At 41.4% G+C, this 16,238-nt stretch overlaps 1 protein-coding gene across 2 annotated transcripts in view; it reads left to right on the top strand.

The window, feature by feature from the left end:
• Positions 1–7,593: 7,593 nt before the first annotated feature.
• GFUS (GDP-L-fucose synthase) overlaps positions 7,594–16,238 on the top strand; it is a 39,614-nt gene continuing 30,969 nt past the window's right edge. Inside the window, exons 1-2 of one of the 2 annotated variants that reach the window (XM_007488818.2) lie at positions 7,594–7,751; positions 13,347–13,503. In XM_007488818.2, the coding sequence (XP_007488880.1) occupies positions 13,358–13,503 (146 nt within the window). In that variant the 5' untranslated portion in view covers positions 7,594–7,751; positions 13,347–13,357. Of the gene's footprint in view, positions 7,752–7,793; positions 7,915–13,346; positions 13,504–16,238 lie in introns of those variants that run through there. The other variant, XM_056822926.1, reaches the window with a different exon arrangement.

The following is a 16,238-nucleotide window of genomic DNA, read 5'->3' on the forward strand; positions in this document are numbered from 1 at the left end:
ATAGTTCTTTCTCTCACTGTGGACAGAAGTCCTTCAGAAGTGTCCTGGCTTGTTGCATTGCTTCTAGTAGCAAAGTGCATTACGTTGGATTGTTCCATAATGTTTTATTTTCTGTTTACAATGTTCTTCTGGTTCAGCTCATTTCACTCTGCATCAGTTCATGGAGGTCCTCTCAGCAGAAGACTTTTTAAAAAATTTTTATTTTATTGTATGTTGGGGAGGGGGGGTTACATTACTCCCTCCCTCCACCGACCCTTCCCGCAGCCAACACTCAATTTCCTTGGGTATTACTTGTGTCCTTGATCAGAATCCATTTCCATGTTGTTGTTTGCATTAGGATGTTCATTTAGAGTCTACATACCCAACTATATCCCCTCGACCCTTGTATTCAAGCAGTTGTTTTTCCAGCAGAAGACTTTTAAATGATATGATTTATTAAAACACATTGTGCTGAAGGGGTAAAGTAAAATTGTAGCAAATCTTCCCTGTTGTATATCATAGACCTCACGTTTACCAGCAGAGACTGGGACCACTGTGAACTTTGGCCAGAGTTCTCAGCAGCCTCCCAAGATCTCTGACTTCTTGAAGATAAACATACTTCTGTGAGATTAACCCTTGTTAACCCTTGGGTCGTCTTTGTGACTCTTGATTACATTTTGAGACATGTTTTTGCCTGACCGCTTCTTGGGCCTCAGAACCTTGGCCAGGTTGTTGGGACCCTGGAAGCAGTGATGCAAACTGCAGTTGGCAAAGGGCCTTCTTTGTTTGAGGTCAATAAAAATCCCTTCTGGAAAGCAGAGTTTGGAGTTTGTCCATGGAAGGGACACCCTGCCTAGGACTACTTTTTTTTTTTTAACCCTTACCTTCTTCTGTCTTGGAGTCAATACTGTGTATTGGCTCCAAGGCAGAAGAGTGGTAAGGGCTAGGCAATGGGGGTCAAGTGACTTGCCCAGGGTCACACAGCTAAGGAAGTGCCTGAGGTCAGATTTGAACCTAGGACCTCCCCTCTCTAGGCCTGGCTCTCAATCCACTGAGCTACCCAGCTGCCCCCTAGAACTACTTTCTTGAATGCAACCCTGGATGACTGTAACCTGGACTTCCACAGCTAAGAATATTCAGGTGTTGGCATTTCCCCATTCAGTAGATGTATCTTTCTTTGCTATCGCATATTATTGTTGGTGTTGTTCTTTATCTATCTATCTATCTATCTATCTATCTATCTATCTATCTATCTATCTATCTATATTTGTGTTTTCTGTTGTAAGCTAAATTTCTGGATCTTTGCAAAATAATAAACTTGTTTCCTTTTCCTTTTACCTTTTTACTTAAAAATACTGTGGAGAAACATGTCTTATTGTAGGAGCAAATCTCAAACCACAAATAGTTAAGCAGCTACATCCTTAACACCTTAACATTACAAATATATAGCCCCTATATATGATCTGGACTTACTCTCCCAGTCTCCTGCTCAGGGTCATTAGGTCTTGTCCCCAGATTACTTCTCTCCTAAGGGTTCCAGGGGTACAGAACTTCCCCCCAAAAGTTTGGGACACATTACCCCATACTGATACATATAGAATCCATGTGAAAGTGAAAGGCATTGAGTCCATATGTCAAAAAGGGTAGTTCAGGGGGCAGCTGGGTGGCTTAATGGATTGAGAACTAGGCCTAGAGACAGGAGGTCCTGGGTTCAAATTTGACCTCAGACACTTCCTAGCTGTGTGATTCTGGGCAAGTCACTTAACTCCCATTGCCTAGTCCTTACCACTCTCCTGCCTTAGAACCAGTACATATATATTGATTCTAGGGTGGAAGGTAAGAGTTAAAAAAAAAAAGGGTAACAAAGCTTTTGGCAGTCCTTTTTCTGGAGTCCTCAAGGTGTTCTCCTCATATGGGATCTAGCTTTTCTGCTGGGATTCTTGTAGAGACCTTGAAGCTTCTTTTCTTGGATGTATCTAGTTTGTTCAAGGCTCCTAGGGCAGATACTGCTACCAGCTTCTGGGATACCAAAGTTCATAAGAGCCTCCTCTGATCAAGAGGGGAAGGGGTAAGGAGACCAAGACTGAGGCTTATTTTCCCTCCACTCCCTCAGAATTGATGCTCACCCCTTACCTCAGCTCTCCCAAGCTATACCTTCTCAGAGGAACTTTGGCTTCCCTCCCCTCCTCTCCCTTGCTCTCTCCACTTGTTGGTTTTTTCATTCCTAGGTTCTGAATTGATCTGCTACTTTATACACAACATACTGGGCCTGACTGAGTTTTCTCAGTCAATTTACATATACTTCTGTGCATCTCTTCATTTCATCCAATTGTTTTTCAGTCTTTATTTCATCAAGGACTTTCCATCTGGCCTAAAGCCTTTGATTGGTTCAATAGAGACTTCTAAAAATTGTTCAGACTTGATTCATACCCTCATTGACTCCAGGATGGTCATCTCTCTTAACAGAGGTGTCAGAGTAGCACCAGTGAGTTCTTTAAAGTGGGAATGGGGCGTTTTAATTAATTGATACAATCAACTATATTTTTGTTATTGTTTGTCCTTCCTATTATTTTTTTAAATAAAAACCCTTACCTTCCATCTTGGAGTCAATCTTGACTCCAAGGCAGAAGAATGGTAAGGGCTAGGCAATGGGGGTCAAGTGACTTGCCCAGGGTCACACAGTTAGGAAGGGTCTGAGGCCAGATTTGAACCTAGGACTTCCTGTCTCTAGGCCTGGCTCTCAATCCACTGAGCCACCCAGTTGCCCCCATTTGTCCTTCCTTTTAGAAGTAGACTGGTGATATCATGGAATGATGTCTTAAATCTCCAGTGAATTGGATCTAAATGAGACAGAGTTGCACAAAATCAATGGCAAGCTGTCTCTTTCAGAGTCATCAAAGTTCAGTGGCAAGACAAAAGTCAAGATGACTGTCAATGTCCAGGATGCTTGACTTGTTTAATGTCAGATCAAAATGGAGGACCTTGAGTTCTTTGATGTCTGGCCAATCTCTAAGTACTCCATGGTACCTGCTCATGGCCTGTTGGAACAAGATGTTCTCATCTGCCCATTCCACCAGGAGAAAGGTTCACATGCTCAGAATGGGCACTTCCCTGACTCACCAATGGCTTATTTGGTGCCCCTCCACCTGGTTCGGCCCAGATGTCCCACTGATTTGCCTAAGTGTGGCCACTGCACATGCTTCTGCTTCTTGGAGCCAAAGGTGGGCCCCAGGTAGACTTCAAAGGTGGCTGGATGGCCCTAGAAAAGGGCTTGGCAAGCTCACACACTGGAGGTCCTCCTTGAACATCCACCCCACCCCCTTTTATATTATTGTCGCTGAGAAACTGTCCTATAATAAAACCTTAAAGAAACTTTTTCCTGCTGTTTCTCAGGACCACCAGGAAATTGAAGGAGTGAAGGATCGATGTGTCTGTGACCTCGTTTTGAAGGCCGGAAGCCTATATCAACTAGGAACAAAGTAATATAGTAGGAGAATTTGTCCTCCTTCATTTCGCCAACTGTATGGGTCTCAAAAGTGGCTAATAATGGCTAACAGTTATATTGCATTTTAAGTTTCTTAGTTTTGTAATGTGTGACATCTCACTTGGTCCTCACAACAACCTGGTGAAATTGGTGCTAGCATTATCCCCATTTTACAGATGATGAAACTGAAGCTGAGGGAGGGTAACTGACTTGCTCAGGGTCACACAGCTAGTAAGTGTCTGACTCCAACTTTGGCTCTTTGTCCTCTAAGATATCTGACTGCCCCAACTGAAGTTGCCTCCACATCTGCTTCTGCTCCACACTTGACTCACCCCTCCAACTCTCAGTCAGTCAAATAATTATTAGGTACTTAGATGCAAACTCCACTATCCAAGTATCAAAAGTGACTGAATAGGAGGCAGCTGGGTAGCTCAGTGGATTGAGAGCCAGGTCTAGAGTTGGCAGGTCCTGGGTTCAAATCTGACCTCAGACACTTCCCAGCTGTGTGACCCTGGGCAAGTCACTTGCCCCCCGTTGCCTAGCCCTTACCACTCTTCTGCCCTGGAGCCAATACACAGTACTGATTCTAAGGTAGAAGGTAAGGGTTTGTTTTTTTTTAAGTAACTGAATAACACAAAAGACTGGAAACTAGGAAAACTGGTTCAACAATTTGCTCCTCCATTCTTCTTTATTCAGACAGACAAACTTATCTGCCATACATACTGGCCTAGAAGTCCCAGCCCAACCCTAGCTCTTCATGGCATTAGTTTGGCCTTTGGGTTTTGAGCACTATTTCAAGAGAAAGCACACTTTGGCAGCTTTTTAACAAGCTAGGAAAACTCTGACTAAAGCTGCAGTAACAGATGATGCCTTATGTCTAAGCATCGGCCTGGATAACTTTGGAGAGGCTCCACATGAGCAGCTTGGCCACCGAAGGCTGAACACTTTCGCCATGACAAAAGCAAAGATAAGTGGTGAAACTGATGGAGAATTTTATAAGCTTTCCTACTGAGAGAAATTGAAACTTTACATTATAAACCACTTAACCAACCAACAAAAACGAACAGGAAGTTAAGATATGAAATAGTTACTTTTCTACTGGCTAATCTAAGAGCCATATTGAATGATAATTGTATGTAGAGTATAATTGCATATGTTGCTTCATTTTTACCAATCTTTATATATATAAACTAACTTTTGTAGGGAAAGAATCAATGAGGGTAGGACTTTTTTCCCTTTTATCACTGGTACATAAACTATACTTTCAAAGAAACTCTACTATTTCACCAATCCATGTTGCCAAACTTCATTTGAAAATCCAACAGATAGGGGGCAACCAGATGGCTCAAGGGATTGAGAGTCAGGCCTAGAGATGAGAGGTTCTGGGTTCAAATATGACCTCAGACACTTCCTAGGTGTGTGACCCTGGACAAGTCACTTGACCCCCATTGTCTAGCCCTTACCACTCTTCTGCCTTGGAACCAATATAGAATATTGATCCAAAGGTAGAAGGTAAGGGTTTTAAAAAACAAAAAGAAAGAAAATCCAACATGGACAATAGTAGGATAAACAGAGGATAAGTTTTAATCAGGAAATAGCCTTAATATTGCATAGAGAGGTGTCTTTAAAGACCATCTCTGGTGGTCTATGATGGTTTCAAGATGGCTTCTAAGGCTCATGCCCAGAAATCATGGTTTTAAAACATCCTAACATTTGCGCTACAAAGAACATCAACAGTTATACAATCTTGTTCACATGGGATTACATAACTGATTAAGTATGATTTCAAGATGGCAGAAGGGAATGAGGGAACCTCTCAAATATAGCATACCCATCACAAATAAGGATAAGCAAATGCATCTATCTGTTGGGAATTGAATTATGCACTGGAATGTTGAACAACTGTAGTGATTTGGAAATAATTTGATGATAGGTTGAGAAACTACAAATATTGTATTTCCAAGCAATTAGAACTTTATATATGCACAAATACCACAATTGTTGTATATATAATCATTAGAGATTTCAAATGGCTGCAGAAAAAGTTCTGTAGTACTTCAAACACACACATGCTTGTTGTCAGAAAGGAAAAAATGTCTGTAACTTAATTGGACAATTAATTACTGCTTAATGCACCATTAAAGAATTTTTAGCATGAATCATTTGGACCATTGTGATTAACCCATCAAGAAATTCTTGAATGACTAAATGGAAGCCATTGCCCTGGGCTGAGACTGAAGGAATCTGGTCCAAGGTGAGAGGAATAGATGTTTGCAGTATTTGAGACAACTCTTTTTTCTGCTTGGGGCTGGAAGAGAAATGTTGTCAATTGTGTTCATTTGCTAGGTTCCTTTAGAGATGGGACCTCAGACCATGAAAACCAGGCCTTATGACCATGTGTTAGATGATAATCCTCATTTCTCCATCTCTGTATAAATAGAAAGGTCATTAAAAGGAAGTTGAAAAAATGGGGGAGGTGAACTCAGTAAATGAAAAATCAAATGGTCCAGAAAACAAAATGTTAAAATATGTTGTTGTTGTTGTTGCCCCCAGTTGGGGTTTTCTTGGCAGAGATACTACTTTTAGTTTTTATGAGAGAACAGTTTTATGGTAGGTGGACAGAAATGTGTTTTTAAAACAAAGGCATTGACAACACATTTTAAAATAACTAAAGGGGAAGCTAGATGGCTCAGTTATTAAACAGCAGTCCTCGGTTCAAATCTGGCCTCAGACACTTCCTAGCTGCGTGACCCTGGGCAAGTTACTTAACCCCAATTGCCTAGCCTTTATTGCTCTTCTGCCTTGGAACCTATACCTAATATCAATTATAATAGGTGAAGGTTTTTAAAAAATAAAAGTTAAATAAAAATAACTGAAATGCTAAGTTTTTACCCTATACCCATCAGATTGTCAAAGTTGAAAAAAAAAGGGAAATGGCCAATATTGCAGGGACTATAGGAAAACAAGAACATTAACGCACTGTTGGGAGAACTGGAACTTTGTTCAGCCTTTCAGGAAAGTAGTTTGCTAAATTGTACAAATCCTTTACCTAATGATACCACTACTAGGCCTATGGGCAGGTAGGTAGCACAGTAGATAGAACACAGGGCCTAGAATCAGGAAGACATGAGTTAAAATATGGTCTCAGACATTTACTAGCAGTATGACCCTGGACAAGTCAATTAACTCTATTTGCCTCAGTTTCCTCATCTGTAAAATGAGCTGGAGAAGGAAATGGCAAACCACTCTAGTACCTTTGTCAAGGAAACTCGAAATGGTGTCATTGGATTGAACAACAACAAACTGGGTTTATGCCCCAAAGAAATCACAGAGAAAACATATATTTTAGTTGCTCTTTTTGTGGTAGCAAAGTACTGAAAAATTAAATTAAATAAAAAATTAAATGGATTAAATTAAATAAAAAATTAAATCATCCATTGAGGAGTAGCTGAACAAATTATGGTACTGTGTATGAATATAGTAGAATACTACTGTGTCATAAGATATGACAAAAGAGATGGTTTCAGTGAAACCTGGGCAGACTTGCATGAACTGATGCAGAGGGGATGTGAGCAGAACCAGAAGAACATTTTATGTAGCACAGTAAACACAGAACAATACAATGAAATAAAATAACTTTAAAAGACCTAAGAATTCTGTACAACATAATGACTAACCATGATTCTAAAAGATTCATGACTTAATATGTTTGGGAATTAAAAAATATGGCCTTGGCTAATGCTGAAACCTGTTTTTCTTTGCTACTCATATTTGTTTTGAAAAAAAGAGGGGGTTGTTTTTCTTCTGTTGTTTGTTTTTTTTTTAATGGGTGGGAACCAAAGAAAAATTGATTTTTTGTTCATTGAAAACAAAATAATTTAAACAAATTTAAGATTATAAAGTAACTAAAGGGAAAAATTTGTACTAGTTAATCTCTGAGCTCCATCCCTTCCCGCTCTCAATTCTATAACCCATTCTTTACCAGCCAAGTTTGGAGGGATTGGAAGGTTCCACCAAGAAGGGCGGGGTGATACAGATTTGCACTACCCAGAAAGTCAAAGGGTATGGAGCAGGACTACATTTCCCAGAATTCTGTGTGAAGGAGGTAGGCAGGGGGCATGACCAGAAAGGCACAACCACGCGGCAGGACTACATTTCCCTGCGTCCTTCTGGGCGCCTCTCCGTTCCGCCCCTCTCCAATCCCTTCTTTGGCCGAATTCCGTTGCGTGGCCGGTGTGGAGTCCTGCCGGAAACAGCTTTGGAGCAGCAGGTGGAATCCAGAGCTAAGGTGGGAGTCGGGATGGGGGGAAGGCAGAATGAGGGGAGTGGGAGTGGGGATATGGCGTGGCGTTGCATCACTTACTTCCGAGTGTTAGCAGAAAGCGAGTTTAGAGATGTGATTGTATTCCCTTGGACAGAGGGGAGAAACTGAGGCCCACAGAGAGTCCGAGGTACTGTTGTTTAGACGTTTTCGGTCGGGTCCGACTGTGCCCGACTGTTTGTGACCCTCTTCGGGTCAGAGATAGTGGAGTGGCTTGTCATTTTCTTCTCCAGATCGTTTGACAGATGAAGAAACTGAGGCAAGTAGGGTGAAGTGACTCACCCATTGTCACACAGCTAGGAGGTATCTGAGGCTGGATTCGAACTCAGGTCCTCCTCACTCCAGGGCCTTTTCCACCTAGCCGTCCAGGGAGTGTTTTTAAGGGCCCACAGAAGACAAGCCCACTTATTGTAACTTGGGAAGATAGAGTTCCCCACCTCTCTCTTCTCTCTTACTCACAGAGTCCCCCTGTCACAGGGAGGCTAACCCTCTGTGGTTATTTTGTATTTATTAAATTATATGCTTGCATATTATTTCCCCCTACAGAAGGTCAGTTCCTTGAGGGCAAGGCAGAACAGCAAGCATTTGTTAGGCGCCTCCTGTATTCCAGGCACTGGACTAAGTGCTCAGAGTACAGAGAAAGGCAAAAGACTATATGTCTTCAAAGAGTTTATAGTTTAATGGGGGAGACAACATGCAAACAACTCTGCAGGAACTGTTAGAGGCAAAGGGGAGGACTGGGCTGATCTTGAACCCACCCATCACATTCTCCAAGGAGGAAGAGAGGAGAGGAGACAATCTTATGCTGTTTGAAAGGCTACCTTGTGAAAAGGGATCAGACCCATTTTCCTTGGCCTCAGGGAGAAAAATGAGTAGATAATTCAGGAAGGCAGATTTCAGAAAGGAAAGGGGACTATACAAAATTATTTAATCAATGGACATGTATTAAGCACCAATACTTTGGATAAAAACAAAAAAGGCAAGAGTCCTTGCCATTAAGGAGTTTGTGTTTACTGTCTTGGAAGGAATTAGGTACCTCTTCACTGGAGATCTGTAGGTTATACTGAGCTGATTCTGTCCAGCTATTGTAGAATTTTACAGTTTTGAAAGGAAGGTTGGAATAGATGACGCTTTGAGTTCCTTTCCATCTTCTGCAAATCTATGATTCTGACTTGCCCAGGTGAGACAGAAAAGGAAGAGAATCAAAGAGAAAATTGATAATAGGTCCTGGCTGGCCCTGGCCTGAGTGCAGGGCCAAACTGCTTCCCCAGGGCAGTTTGAATGGGTATGTGGCCCCCTAGAAGTACAGATCTTAGAGTTTTTTCTTCCCACTTTGAGATGATCTAATCTTACCTTCTGTTCCTCTCCCACTCTGAGACTGCTCCTTTAAGGGTGTATGGTGGGATGAGTATTTCTTTTGTGAGTGAGTGTCTTTGGCACACTCCCAGTAAAACATTTCTTCAGTGGTAGATATGAAGGAAAAGGTCTTTAATCCTAGTGGAGGCAGCCTAGCCTCTGAACTACTTTATCTCAACCCCTCTCACTGCTTGACCAGAACATGGGTTTCTTTTGTTTGCAAGCCTTTGTCTTTTGGCTAATTAGAAATTCAGCCTTTTGAGGGGGAGTGTGGTCCTTCAGAATCCTGGATTAGAGATCTGGTAACTTGAGTTTCAAATCTCATCTCTTCTTATATGTTTAAACTTTAGCAACTCAGTTTCATTTCTCTGGACTCGTTTCTGCATCTATAAAGTGGGTGGAACATATGTACACACAGGAAGCATTTTGTAAACCTTAAATACCTATAGAAGTAAGAGTTACGGTCTTGTTATTATCTTGTTCTTTTCTCTTTTGATAGGGCTTAGATAGAAATGACCTATGACAAACTGTTACTCTGTAATATTATTATTTTGCATTTACCATTCTTCAGACAGTTGTAGCAGTGATTTAAAAAATCAGAACAAAACAAAAGCACCTGGTTTTTGTGTTTGAGTGAAAGTATTAGTTTGTAAGTATGCTGAGAACATCTTGAGTATAATAACTCTATCAACATTTGGAGGGGATGGTGGATACAGGGTGTGTATGAGGGAATGACCAGAAGCAATACAAAATTTGAATTTTGAAGAAACGTCTCAGAAAAAGAGCAGATGGAACCCCAGAGGCTATTGGGGGATGGTATGGAATTTCCAGCCAGGCTCAGAAAGGCAATTGGGAGAAAAACCAAGAGTTCTTGTCTTGTCCAAGGAGCTGGGAGGGAGAACTACCTTTGGCTGTGAAGATACACAAAATCTCTCAATCCTTTTACCTGAGCAGCAGAATATCTTATTTCTCAACTGGTGGCAAATCTTTAGGATAAGGACTCTCTTTTTCCCTTACTGGAACCCAGAGCTTATTTCTAAAGACTCCCTGGTGCAAACCCTCAAAATCTGTATAGGGAAAATACCTAGGGATTTCCTTTTCCCCTGTCCTGTTTACCCTTCAACCCCTTATATCTAAATAAATTAGACATCTTGATTTTAATAGAAACTTGAATCAGATTCAAATGTGTTAGGAGGGGAACTTCAAAAACATCACTTCAAGAAGGAGGCTGAGGGAAAATCTTACTTACCTTTTTAGTCTAGTCAGACTGACTTCATTGGTCAACAGCTCAACTTGGGGGAATGGGAGGAAGTAAGGAAGTGTCACTTTATATAGATTCCCCAATTCGCCGAATTTTGGTTTCTCCTTCAAAGTCCCCTGCTAATACAAGGGCCAGGCCTGGCTGAGATGGATTAAAATTTGGCCTCTGACACTTCTTAGCTTTGTGACTTTGGGCAAGCCACTTAACCCCAATTGCTTAGCCCTTACCACTTAGAACTCATATTAAGACAGAAGATAAAGGTTTGTCTCTGAACCATAAATAGAGGGCCAGCTAGGTGACTCAGTGGATTGAGAGCCAGACCTAGAATGGCCTGACCACTTCCTTGCTGAGTGACCCTGGGCAGGTCACTTAACCTTGATTTCCTACTCCTTACTGCTCTTCTGTTTAGGAACCAATACACAGTATTGAATCTAAGATGGAAGGTAAGGATTTATAAAGGAAAAAAAAATAACTCCAGCAATAGGCCACATTGGGGATAAAATTACACTTCCTCCTGACTCCACAGCATTTTGACTTCCTCTGCTAAGTCTCTTTATTTTTTTTTTAACTCTTATCTTCTATTTTAGAATCAACAATAGGATTAGTTCCAAGGCAGACGAGTGGTAAGGGTTAGGCAATTGGAGTTAAGTGACTTGCCCAGGGTCACACATTTAGGAAGTGTCTGAGGCCAGATTGGAACCTAGACTCTCCCAGCTCCAGGCCTGGGACTATCCACTGAGCAACCTAGCTGCCTCTTAGGTTTCTATATTTTAAGTACTTTTTGGTCCATGTAGATTTGGCAGCATCTATGGAAAGGTGTTGCTCTAAATGCTTGTTAACTTGTCTTCCTAAGTTGTTACGGAGCAAACTCATGTCCAGGAGATGGTAGGCAACAGTTCAGTCTTTGCTAGTAGTCTGCTTCCAGACTACTTGGTTGGCTGATTTCTACAGGATATTTTGAGATCTATATTTGGAGGAGGAGGAGGAGGAGGAGGAGGAAGGGGACTTGTCTGTTAGTCCTTGAATTTATGTTATATATATATTTCTAGCCACTAACAGGTTAGGTATGACTGCCCCCTGCATTGACTCATGGTCTTTACCATTCCTTGCATAATCTACACTGATTACAAATCCCAGGTTCCTTAAGGATGACTGTAATTTCTAGTGACTGTTACTAGTATTATTTTGGTGTAAAGGGAGAAGGAAGGAAGAAGAAGCATTGAGTGTGTGTGAGCTCACATGTGTGGGATGGGGGACAGGGAATGTAGGAAATGGCTAGACAAGAACAACAGACATTAGTAAGTGTCTGCTGTTTGCAGACACTTGCACTCTGGGCTAGGTACTGAGAAAATCTCCAAGTTTAGATGAAATGCTTTCCCAGCTCTTTTGTGGAGCTTGAAGTTAAGTATGGGAATAGAACAGAAACAAATAATAATAGCTAACATATAGTGCTTTAAGGTTTGCAAGTTATATTAAATACATTATCTCATTTGATCCTCATGGTGACATGTGAGGGTCATAATTATTCCCATTTTACAGATGAGGAGATAGATTGAGGATAGTTAAGTGACTTGCCCAAAGTCTCACAGCTAGTTAAGTAACTGACACAGAAGTCAAACTAAGATCTTTCTGACTTCAAGTCCAGTGCTCTGTTACATCAGTTAGTTTATCAGAGATGTATTATTAAAAATAAAGAAAAAAGACTGTACAAAGATCTGAGCAAATGTGGTAAGGGTTAGGCAATTGGAGTTAAGTGACTTGCCCAGGGTCACACAGGTAGAAAGTGTTTGAGGCTGAATCCAGAACCTCCCATCTTCAGGCCTGGCTCTATATCCACTGTGCTGTTTTACTTCCCCCAGTCTTAGAATTTGCATGATCTGTCTAGGGTCACATATGTAGAATATGTGCTGGAAGATCTTCCAGACTCCAAGACCAATTCATTATGCAGTATACCACACTGACTGCACATGGTGGGTACTTCAGAAATGCAGAAATGCTTGTTGAATTGAACTTCTCATAATAATCATTCACCGTCCTTCCCTCCCTGTCTTCCTTGGATGCCTCGATGTAGTGTAGAAGACGAGGTGGCTAGGTGGTGCCATAGTGTATGGAGTACTGAGCCTAGAGTCAGGAAGACTTATTTTCCTAAATTCAAATCCAGCCTCTGACACTTACTAGCTATGTGACCCTGGGTAAATCACTTAACCCTATTTACCTCTGTTTCCTCATCTGCAAAATGAGCTGGAGAAGGAAACGGCAAATCACTCCACTATCTTTGCCAACAAAACACCAAATGGGGCCACAAAGAGTTGGACATGACTGAAAAATGGCTGAACAAGTATAGAAAAGGAGTCAGCTTGGTCTCTCAAAGACCGTGGCAGTGAAACATATATTCCGATAGATCCTACAAGTTAGACAGGTTTCCAGTAGAGTTTCAATGAGTGAGTCATTCTTTGTCTGACAGCAGAGAGCTAGTCTATATAGGAAGGATGTGTGAGGTTGTCTAAACTAACCTTCCTCCCCACGTAAAGTATCTTACTCAGAAGTGCCAAAGGCCAGACTTCTGAGCCCTGATTTCCCTTGGCAACTTGGTGGTCCAGTAGATGAGTGCGGGCCTTGAGTCAGGAAGACTCAAACTCAAATCCAGCCTCAGACACTTTCTAGCTTCGTGATCAAGGGAAAGTTGCTCAACTACTGTTTGCCTGAATTTCCTCATCTGTAAAGTGAGATAATAATTTCACTAATTTAAAAAGGTTGTTGCAAAGATCAAATGAAGGCCTCCAGTTCCTGGATCAAATGAGCCAATATATGAAAAAGATTCTATAATGATGAGTGATTATTACTCTATGATAATTTATTTATTACAAATAATATTTTCTCCTTTGGGGCAGGTAAGGGGCAGGGCCCAACCTTTCCTATATTGTTTGTGTCCCTTGTCCCCATAGGTGCAGCAGGTATGGCAGATTCATCAGAGGTTACTCGGATCCTGGTCACTGGGGGCTCTGGCCTGGTAGGGAAGGCCATACAGACAGCAGTGGCTGATGGTGCCAGCCAGCCTGGGGAACAGTGGATATTTGTCTCTTCTAAGGATGCAGACCTAACGTAAGTGAGTCCCCTCTTTCCAACCAGTAGGTTTGAGTTTATTAAACTGGAGTGAGTTAAGAAAGGGTTAGGCCCAGGACCCAGTAAGGCCAACCTGTCTACTTTCTGCCTGAATAAACATCCTGGTCCCCCACCTTATGCTAAGAAAGCCAGACCTTTATTGCTCCACCCTTAATTGTCCTAGCTGCACCTGGCAGCTCAGCAACTATCCCCTTTGGTACTTCCCTGCCAGACTTTTTCTCTCCTTCTCCCAGGCCACCACATAGCCACGTGTCTCTGAACCCTTACTTATACAGTCTATCGGTCATTTATTCAGGGCTTTACTAGGTGCAAAGCTAAGTGCTGGGATAAAGAAAGGCAAAAAACAACCTCTGCCCTTCCAAGATCTCACATTCCAATGGGAGAGACAACATGTGAATCTCAGAGTGAAGACATTATTGGCTGGAAGGGACTAAGAAAGGCCTCTGGCAAAAGGAAGGACTTGAGATGAAGTCAAGAGGAGGAAGTGATTATGCAGGGCCTTCCAGGCATGGAGACAACTAGTGCAAAAATCTGAGATAGTAGGAAACAGAAAGGTGTGCTTGATGAACAGCAACTTCCATCTACTTTGTATTTTTCTTGCATGTCCCTAGTTATTCACATGTTGCTCTTACACATGTAAAATCTCTATCAGATTGCCTATTGTCTCAGGAAGAGGGAAGCAGAAAGAGGGATGGTGAGAATTTGGCTCAAACTTTTAAAAATGGGCAAGTTAAAAATTTGTGTTTTTTTTCATGTAATTGAGGAAAAAAATAAAATATTATTTTTAAAAAAGGAAATATGCTAGAGATTAGGTCTAGAAAATTAGATGTGAGAATCTTCTGCATAGAGATGGCAATTTAAGTCATGGGGTTGATGAAATCACCAAGAAAGATAGTCTAGAGCAGCATTGGTGAATGTTTTTGAGGTCAATATGCCCAAGCTCAACTTCAAGCTGTCTGTGATCCCTGCACATTAACCTAGACAGTGGAGGGAGGGTAGCTAGGCAGAGGGGCAGGGTATGCAAAAAATGTCATTGGACATTATGGAGAAGAGGAATGAAGGAACCCTCCCCCCACCCCCTACCCCCACAGGGCTGGCCTGGCACCTGTGCCATGACTTTGCCAACAAACACAGGTCTAGAGGGAAAAGGGAAGGGGACCCAGGACATAGTAGTTAATGAATGAGCATGACCTGGATGAAGATGAGGAGTGGGCAGACAGATAAGGGGAGAACCAGGAGAGGGCAGCACATTGAAAGCCTAGAGGGGAGAGTATTCGGGAAGGAATGGAAGTATCAGCAGTGTCCATTGCTGTAGAGAGAACAAGGATGAGAAGTGTTCTCTAAATCACCAGCATAGGACCTGTCTCACCTAGGCATGGAGTACCCTACCACATGCTACCATTCTTGGCCTTATAAAGATTAAAATTTTGGGAAGCTGAGGCAAGATAGAAATTAGTTTCTCTCTGCAAGGAGTATTATATTTTTATGAGGTTTATTAAAGGTTAAGGATTAAAGAAAAGACAGAATAAGAAAGCAAGTGTCTAGGCCAGAGAGAGAGAGAGAGAGAGAGAGAGAGGCCTAGACACAACCTCACCTACATTATGAAAAGAGCCACATCTGCTTGCAAGCGGAAAACAGGGAAGAAAAAAGACACAAAAGCCTTTGCAATCAGGTTAAATACCCCATCTCGTTCTCGGCCCAGGTGAGGTTTTCAGTGAGATTACAAAGCATTCTGGGGAAGTGGAGCAAGGGCTTCTGGGGATTGAAGTCCTGGATTCAAATCTATTTTTTATATTTCTCCGTGTGATCATTTTTGGAAAAAATTAATTTTTTCCCCAAAAGGATCATGAAAACATAATCAACTTAAAGATTACAATAATGTGAGGATAAGAGGGGGGAAAAAAACAAAACTAATAATTGCTGGTCGCATTGACAAAAAGTCAGTTAGGGGGCAGTCCCCTTTGGCATGAAAGTATACATACAAATAAATGTTCAATCAACTACACCCAAAGTTCATTTTTGTGCACTTGTACACCCAAAGTTCATTTTTGTGCACTTGTGGTCTGGAGGCTTCTTCATGGTATCTTCAACAGTTCAGTTTCTGGATTCAGAGGTAGCATCTTTCTTTACCTAAAATTCTTCTCAAAAAGAATTTAAACTTTGCAATTTAAATAATATTTTTTTACATTTCCCCGTGTTGTGGGTGATTGAAAAATACACGATCGTTTAGGGATGCATGGCTGCCTCAGCCATGAATATATGAATCAATTGGCAAGAGATATTAAAAAGATATCAGAAAATCAAAAGAAAAAAGAAAAATTTCTGGATGAAAATATAGACTATCAAAGTCTTATGTGTAAAAATTCCAAGTAAAAAGAAAAATAAATCTATAACAGGTCCTTGAATCAGTGCCCAATCAAAATTATCTAAGCAATGATGCATTTACCCAGTCAATAGCCAGGACTACAGAAAGGTACCACACTATGAAAGACAGAAAAGGGGACCAGATTATAGGAGCCAAGGTGGAGATACTCATCTGTGAGTAATTTCAGAGTGAGTGTGGACACAAGGAAAGCCTATGTCGTAACAATGTTAAACACAGTAACCTCGAGTCTTCACACTAGGTTCAAGACCTTTGTATTGGCTTAGAAGTGCATCAATCCATCCTGGATTGGCTTTTCTTTGGCTCTGTGCAATGGCTCTTGTGTGTATAT

Source organism: Monodelphis domestica, chromosome 3 (assembly GCF_027887165.1).
Source record: "Monodelphis domestica isolate mMonDom1 chromosome 3, mMonDom1.pri, whole genome shotgun sequence".
Classification (NCBI taxonomy): Eukaryota; Metazoa; Chordata; class Mammalia; order Didelphimorphia; family Didelphidae; genus Monodelphis; species Monodelphis domestica.